At 43.0% G+C, this 8,861-nt stretch overlaps 1 protein-coding gene across 1 annotated transcript; it reads right to left on the bottom strand.

Moving 5' to 3' along the window:
- Positions 1-478: 478 nt before the first annotated feature.
- LOC130329796 (unconventional myosin-XVIIIa-like) lies at positions 479-8,144 on the bottom strand (the record flags this gene model as incomplete). The annotated part of the gene is made up of 4 exons (XM_056553516.1): positions 8,034-8,144; positions 6,131-6,250; positions 1,848-1,959; positions 479-606 (listed from the first exon to the last, which is right to left on the bottom strand). Coding segments are annotated over exons 2-4 (255 nt in total), but the record flags the coding sequence as incomplete, so codon positions are not given.
- Positions 8,145-8,861: the final 717 nt, after the last annotated feature.

Here is an 8,861-nt window from a genome sequence, read left to right on the forward strand (position 1 = left end):
ATTATATCCGTTATTTATGGCGGAAAAAAACCCTGCAAGCACCTCTACATGTTTCGCCGCTCAGCCAATGGCTCAGCCATTGCCACTATTGCCTCTTGAGAAAGCCGCAGATGCGGCGAAACATGTAGAGGCGGCAATAGAGTGTATATTTTAAGTGATACCAAGATGATCTTTTGTTTCAATAGCCACTGAAGGGCTATATGATCATAAATTGGAGACTGTTCTCCTATAAACTGTTGCACCTATACTAGATCATCTGGTTATCAGTTTTAACCTATCTTTTGTACTGGGATTATATCTTTTAACAGTAAAAGTTACATTTTAGGGGTAGCATTCTAGGGGTTTTATACCCCGGGCTTTGGCCCAGGGGTTTGGTAAATTCTGCAGGTTAGATTAATGTCTTCCAACTCTCCATATAAAACGGTGGTAAACTCTGATTTATTGAGATATATTAGTAGATATTGGGATCCAAACTTACTCTGCGTTCCAGCTGTCTCTTGCTCTGCTGTTCCACCTCCAGTTTATCCTCAAACTCCTGCTGCATCCGTTTCTTTGTGAAGTCAATCTCACGTACAGATCGCTCGTACTTGAGCCGCCACTCCCCTCCTGCAAGGAAAACAGACAATGGAATATGTATTTTTTATTTAGAAAGGGAGAACAGATCTTATTGACCACTACTAAAACGTGAGCTGAGCTATATATAAAGTAAGGGGTGATAATACTACAGGATGCGGTCTTGTAAGGTCAGCTTTGGGAATGGTTTTCCCAATATCACAGGACAGGATAAAACACTTACATGGCTATACCTTCATATGCCTAAAGCGAAAAGGAAGAGCCAAGGAGAAACTAAACAACATCTATCCAGATGATTTAAAAATGACTGGTCCATTGTTCTTATGAAGATCATGACAATATATAGTCTTAAAATAAATAAACTTTTCACATAGTTTATGATCGGTCGGAGTCCGTTTGATATTGCCAGGGGAAGCAGGCGGCCTTATGCTCTATCCCAGGCTTGCTGCTGAATCTGACCATTATAAGTCTATAGAGCCCTGCAATGAATCGGATCAGGTGGCCAGCCAGGGAGTGAAGCACATAGCTGTGCTCTTCTCCATTTTACACTAAGAGGACGGAGAGAACCTCTGGATTAAGATTTCAACCAATCTAAACTTTTCACATGTCTGTGTGACATTTCAAAAAATATGCTTTGAATGGGTATGGTCACAAGAAAGACATATAAAAAAATGTAAATCGGTCAGAGCCTGTGTGTTCAGACCCCAACCAATCGCTAGAATGAGTGGGGAAAAGTGCATGCTTAGCGTGTTCTCTCTCGGCTATGTGTCACATGACAGACGCTTTTCGCGTTCTCTTTCTGCTAAACTTAGTGCGTTCTCTCTGAGTGTCACATACCCTGACCTTTTACTAGAATGAGCTGGGAGAACACGCTTCGTGCGTTATCTCCCGGCTATGTGTCACATGACTGAGATGGTCTGATAAAGCAAGTATATGGGATGACCTCACTAATACAGACACAGAGCGGGGAGAGAAGCACATAGCTACATGCTTCTCTCCCCTTCTTTAGTGATCGGGTCAGGGTCTGAACATTTAGACCCTGAACAATAAACTTTTCTCAATTTTTTTGCAATGACAGGTATACTTTAAGACTGGGAAAAGTATGCAAGAAAAGGAAAAGTCACCATTTATAAGAGCCTGCACAATAAACAAATGCACACCCTAAAATAGCCTATATCTGGGCATTGGCTCCAGTGAGATTGTTTTCTTCCATCTGGAGGAGAGGAATTTAGAAGAATGAGGTCAAGATGAAGAGTGATGAAGGGTCAACATACCAGAATCATCATCATCCATCTCTCCATTTAGCTCTGCTGCGCGGATCAGTCGGGCTTCCATCACCTCTACTTCCATGGATTCCAACTGCTTTTTAAGTGCATCATATTTAGCCTAGACATAAAGACAACAGGTTAGAGGGTATTACTGAGCCCATATCCGTATAACACAGTTCATTTGCTTTGAGATATTAAGGATCCTGATGAAAAAGGACAAAGACACAGTAATCACACCTGACGTCGGCATTGGTAAATAGGAGCAGCCTTCTGAATTTTATACAGACAGATTGGTGGAACAGATGAGATTATATCCTGTAGGTCAATGACAACTTTACCCCAGGGAAAGTTACATATGTCTGCATAAGCAGATTCCCATATTCTGTATAAAACTAACGCACTTGCTTCAGTTAAACTGTTGTGGGTATAATAAAATATTTCTTGCATCCTCTCCACAGCAAAGAGCTACAATATAACGTGAAAGAAGATAGCAGAAGACTAAGCAAAAATAACCAAATATCTTACAAGAGAATAAGATAGAATGCAGCAGACCTAGCCTTACTTTATTCTAACTTTAACATTAGTTTTATATATTATGAGGTTGGGGATATTGTATGGCTTCGGTTGTACTACATGAAGATTGTATTGCAACATTGCATCTAAGAACTTTCAATGTTCTTTAGTTGTGACTCTCAGCTTATCACGACTTTAACAGGACATGAAAAAATTTAATAAAAATCAAACCAGTTGAACTTTTGGTTGACGGTCGAAATTGCATGCAACAGCTGTTGGCTCAATACACATGAATGTTTGGTTTGGCTGAACATTCATGTGTTCTGAATGGAGAGGGGAGGAAAGCTGCTACCAGACAGCTCTGGAAGCTGCTTATTTCTCTAAAAACAAAAGGCCTGGGCAGTTGAGATCCATCATGTCCAATCCTTTTATCACCCCGATAGCATCTCTTGGCAGAGAATTCGCGGAGCCCACACACATTAGACAGTTGACTGGTCCCACCTAAATTGGCAGAGCAGATTGACTTTTCACTAATGTGTATGGGGATCTATAGTCTGCGAATTGTCTGCAATATTTTTTTTCTACAGCTAAAATATAAGCAAGTCACAGACAAATTGCGCAAACATATTGCTCAGACAACTAGTCCGAGACTTGATGTTGCAGGACCAAAGTCATCACGTAACCCTAATCTCTATCTGACTATCCAGAAACACCTATCGGCTCCTAGTGATGGATCTGAAAAGATTTTGCTCTTATAGGAAACAGCATAACAGTACCGTGAGCGCTCAGATGCGACAGCCATGGGAGCATCTAGCCGCTGACTGGAGGAGGACAATTTAAAAGGTTTATTAAATGCTTGAATTAAACAAAGATGGGCAGAAAACGCTTTTAACTTTCTTTGCAAGACAAGTTTTATCTTGTGTACAAATAAGAATTCCAGTCCTTTAATCTAAATGGTAAATAGATCATTATGGAAATGCAATTATGTCACCATTAGTGAAACAAATGGCAGACATTAATGCAATGGTCCTGAAAGCAGGGAAAGATAATTTTCTCCTCTAGGATACATACATATACTCCAGAGCCACCGAAAATGAAGTGCAATTTTATAGAAAAGAAGCCTCCGCTCGCAGTTTTAGTGTAAGAATAGAGGCCGTCTACCCGTTCCGTGGAGCTAGACTTTTATACATCAGAAAAGCACACACTTTTCACACTGGCAGACAAAACAAGTCTCAAGTGTCCTCAGTCACAAGAGGTACTTGGGCCACAGATTTGGCTGCCAATCTCTTCCACTCCATCCCAGACTTACAAGTAATCAGTATTATTAGAAAAGCCGGCAAGGCCAACCTGGAGCGGTGACAACACAAACACAAAAGAAGAGAGTGGGCAGGAAAATCTTGGCACTTCGGAAACGGTGTTAAAGTATTAGAGGCACAGCTATTCCCCAAAAACAAGCAGTCGGACACAGGCCGTCGAGACCTGCATAGTACCGTAACATTACCCAGTAACAACATGGCCAAGAGGCAAGTGATGCATTTGAGGTACAAGGCAGATGGCGTGACAGAAGCTTTCTACAGCGACACGTACAGAAATATATTCCAAAAAGGTATGTACTGGAGATGAAAGATTCTTTTTAAATGTAGTCAACGACTCTGAAGAACCATCTGTCCACTTTGTAAACAAACGAGCATTAAACAAAGAGGGAAACTGGCGTATGTGTAGATCTTGGGCGCTAGGCTTATAAACTATCTTAAAAGCTCTAGTAAACTGCAGGGTTGTCATGTTCTAAGCCCAATCTAAGTTGCATTGTAGAAGCCACTTTTTTTCATTGCAAAATCCTCCGTTAAAGAGTTCAGGGTGCTGACAAAAGATATAAAAAATTATTATAAATGTCGGTTTCATGGGATAGTAAATAAATTAGAGGCGGTGAAGGGTCACAGTGATCTGCTTAATACTTTTTAATACACTTTATATTCAAAGTCTAAAGTTTGGGATCTAGGCGACTCCCATGATTGTTCGAAAGAACGGGGGGACACACTCAGCTGAGCACCGTTTCTCCCCCCCTGTCTCAGCGCTCACTGAAGGCAGGCTCAGAGACCAGTGTTTCCTAACCAGTTTGCCTCCAGCTGTTGCAAAACTACAACACCCAGCCTTTTATTTCAAGTCAAAAGTTTGGGCTCCAAGTGCCAAGAACCCCACGATTGTTAAAAGGTGAGGGGAGATGAACTCAGCTGAGGGGAGATGCACTGTCTTGGCACTCACTGAAGATAGGCCCATAGACCAGTGTTTCCCAAACAGTGTAGATAATAACATTTTATGTATATTTGTAATATACATTGGTTAAAAAAATGCTGTCTGGTGAACAGGAAGTGTGGACGGGGCAAGAGGGGTTCTGTGCAGTGAGGACAAGCGGGGCCCTGTGCAGTGAGGACAAGCGGGGCCCTGTGCAGTGAGGACAAGCGGGGCCCTGTGCACTGAGGACAAGCGGGGCCCTGTGCACTGAGGACAAGCGGGGCCCTGTGCACTGAGGACAAGCGGGGCCCTGTGCACTGAGGACAAGCGGGGCCCTGTGCACTGAGGACAAGCGGGGCCCTGTACACTGAGGACAAGCGGGGCCCTGTACACTGAGGACAAGCGGGGCCCTGTACACTGAGGACAAGCGGGGCCCTGTACACTGAGGACAAGCGGGGCCCTGTACACTGAGGACAAGCGGGGCCCTGTACACTGAGGACAAGCGGGGCCCTGTACACTGAGGACAAGCGGGGCCCTGTACACTGAGGACAAGCGGGGCCCTGTACACTGAGGACAAGCGGGGCCCTGTACACTGAGGACAAGCGGGGCCCTGTACACTGAGGACAAGCGGGGCCCTGTACACTGAGGACAAGCGGGGCCCTGTACACTGAGGACAAGCGGGGCCCTGTACACTGAGGACAAGCGGGGCCCTGTACACTGAGGACAAGCGGGGCCCTGTACACTGAGGACAAGCGGGGCCCTGTACACTGAGGACAAGCGGGGCCCTGTACACTGAGGACAAGCGGGGCCCTGTACACTGAGGACAAGCGGGGCTCTGTAAACTGAGGACAAGCAGGGCTCTGTGCAGTGAGGCTCTGTGCAGTGAGGCTCTGTGACATGTTTCCGGCTCACACAGCAGGATAATTGACAAGGAGCCTGCACAGAGCCAGGCTTCTCCTGCCCTCACTTCCTGTATTTTGTCTCCACACAGGCAATAGCTGCAGGGACAGCAGTTTTTTTTTTACCCAAAAATACACAAATTGTTTAACCAATGTATGTTACAAATATACATATAATGTTATTATCTACATAATATAAAAAGTTTTTACAGGTTACAATGTGACCTCTGTAACTATCCCTAGTTGTATCTAGCATGAGAAGACTCTGATCTTAAAGTGAATGACCACAGGTCACCATGTAGCCTTATTCTTATATATGTACTAACGCTGGGGGGGCCAAAAAAGGATGATTTCCCAGACAGGTCTAAAATACTTTTTTTTTCCTACACAATCTTTGGATTTTAATATGGAATAGTGCAGAGTTAATGAGAAGAATATCATGATAAGTGCTTTTGTCTTTAAAGGCCAGTGTTCCTTATAAGGTACTGTGAAGGGCAGCAGTAAGACAAACAAAGCCGGCTAAGGAGGCCATAACATAGTCTTCTACAACTATCAGATCATATTCCAAGAGATAAGAGACAGAGGACTTTCTTGAAAGCCCAGGCGTCATCCCCACTTAGATGACAGAACGCAAAGACATTTTACCTGCAGATCCTTCATGTCTTTTTCTACACGCAGCCTCTCGGAAGTCTCTGTCTCCAGTAGCTGGGAGGCAGATTCTCCGGTGTTTCTCTCGTCTGCGAGCTCAGAATTCAGTTCTGTGATCTACAAGCAGATTACATGGCATTGTCAGACTTTCCACAGAAGAAGAGAAAAAGAATTAAGCCTGAAATAGAAGTAAAGAATGCTTCTAATCTGATCGACATTTTGATTTTCACAGTTAAATAAAAAACTAAAGATTGTTTAAAAATTAATAGTCTTGTCAAAGCACAAAGCAGAACAGTACAATAGTTGTATTGCCCGGCTGTGTAAAGGCTTATGAGTTTAACAAAAAAAAAAATGTTTTCTTATACCTAGAAAATGGTTAGTATTGGGTCATTTTGTCATTAGAGACAGACAAATTGTCTTTCTGGGAAAGTGTTTGTAACAATATCTACATATTTATGACAAGCTTTACCGACAATAAGTAAAGCTACATTGAATTTTAAGTGGTCTTTTTAGTCTCCATTTAACTGTTCATAACTATTCACAATTTTAGTAATGACTGCAGTATTTTAATGGTACTTTAACAATTACTTCATAGAGATCCCAATAAAAATTCCGAATAAAAACCAAAGACTTTAAAAATCTACCTATCAGTTGAGGGCCATGAAGTAGGAAAACACCATTATATTTAAAGGAACATTCTGGGCAAAATTTGCGTACTGTCTTACTCAGAGTACAAAGACTGGTGTGAAGGGGGGGGGGGGGATCCATTCTCAAGAAGTTATCCCCTACCCACAGGACAGGAAAAGCTGATTGGTAGGGGTCAAAATGCTGGGACCCCGACCATACAGAGAATGTAGGAATGAATGAGACATACCGTTTATTCTGTATGGGGTTTTTGAACATTGCCTGGTGTTGAGTTCGGTAAGGCTCGGAAGCCCTATAAATAATAAATGGAGCAATGGCTGTGCATGCATGGTGTGCTTCGCTCATTCTGCTACCCATTCATGTGATCATGGGGGTCAATCTGCTACCCATTCATGTGATCATGGGGGTCAATCTGCTACCCATTCATGTGATCATGGGGGTCAATCTGCTACCCATTCATGTGATCATGGGGGTCAATCTGCTACCCATTCATGTGATCATGGGAGTCACAGTGGTCTGACCCCCAATGAGCAGCATGTCATTTCATATCCTATAGATACTGGATAACTCTTGAGATGGGAATACTTCTTTAAAAGGGGTACTCCACTGCCCCAGCGTTCGGAACATTTTGTTCCGAATGCTGGGTGCGGGCTGTGGGGATCGTGATGTCACAGCCACTCCCCATGTGATGTCACGCCATACCCCCTCAATGCAAGTCTATGGGAGGGGGCGTGGCAGCTTGCAGACTTTCATTGAGAGGGCGTAGCATGACATCACATGCTAAGTGGCTGTGACATTACGATCCCCGCAGCCCGCACCCAGCATTAGAAACAAAATGTTCCGAATGCTGGGGCAGTGGAGTACCCCCTGAAGAACAGTGAAAAGAAAATCTGTGTCATGTTCTGAATAATGGCTCGAATATTGCTTTAGAAATTTTAGAGACTGCATTTCAATAAATGATCTACAATCTAAGTGACTACCAACAGTTACAGCCCCGCTCCCACATTGACATGTGACTACAAATGACTGGATTACTCAGTCATTTCTTTCCCAAATCACACAAAAGTTACTTATATCTAGAATGTAAGACAAGTACATTATCTATTTCCATCTGCACTCAAGATAACAGTCACAGCCTACGTTGCAGAATCAGTACAACTTAGTGGGATCTATCAAGTGCCGATGGAGTTTATTGTGAAATTCACAAGACAGTTGTGACCTCAGCCTTAGTCTGAACACCATGCCGTAACATTACCCTGCTCTCCAGGCGGTCGTTGTTCAGTCGCAGCTCATTCCTCTCTTTTTCCACTTTGTCCACCCTGCTTTTCAACTGTTGTATCTCCTCCTGCAGAAAGAAAAGACACGTGTTAAGTCAGGCCTATGTGATCTGGTTACCACAAACACGAATCAAGAACACGTATCTACAACTTCTAGGAATCGTGTGGCATAAATACAAGACTCAATAAATCATCTGTTTTTGCTCAATGACATATATTTCCCCAATAACAGTTTTATCATCACTTAAATGCACAGACTATGTTTTGTTTAGTGTTCATGAAAGTGAGGTGCAGCTTTTCTGTAGTATACTGAAACACACCACTGGCCTCCAGAACAGTGTCCAGAACAGTCTCCAGAACAGTTCCTCCTGCAGTGTGTGGGACATGTCTTGGCCACACAAAGGATTTGCCTTGGAAAATAAATCACTTTAACATTTTTACAGTGTGTGAGAATCTCTATGACTAATTATATAAATAGGAAATTCTGGTTTCTACTGAAGATGTGTCTCTGTTGTCTAGATGTGAAGGACCAAAGACAGGGGAGTCATCAGATTGTAGACAAGGAGCAACCTAACCTAATCCGTTTCTGGTCCTCTGTCTATGGTTCACACTACATAGTAGGGATCCACAGGCATTCAACATTTCTTGACACATCCAGACGATATGTAGAAGGGCTTGCCAACAGTCAAATGTCCCCTTACCATAATGTCTGGGACTTTCCTCAAAATCCTAAATACCTCGGTGACTATAAATATCCAGCTCCATTCAAGTAATTTAGAAGTTAGCCATGCACATAAGATAGCTGT

Source organism: Hyla sarda, unplaced genomic scaffold, assembly GCF_029499605.1.
Source record: "Hyla sarda isolate aHylSar1 unplaced genomic scaffold, aHylSar1.hap1 scaffold_3213, whole genome shotgun sequence".
In the NCBI taxonomy this organism is placed as follows: domain Eukaryota; kingdom Metazoa; phylum Chordata; class Amphibia; order Anura; family Hylidae; genus Hyla; species Hyla sarda.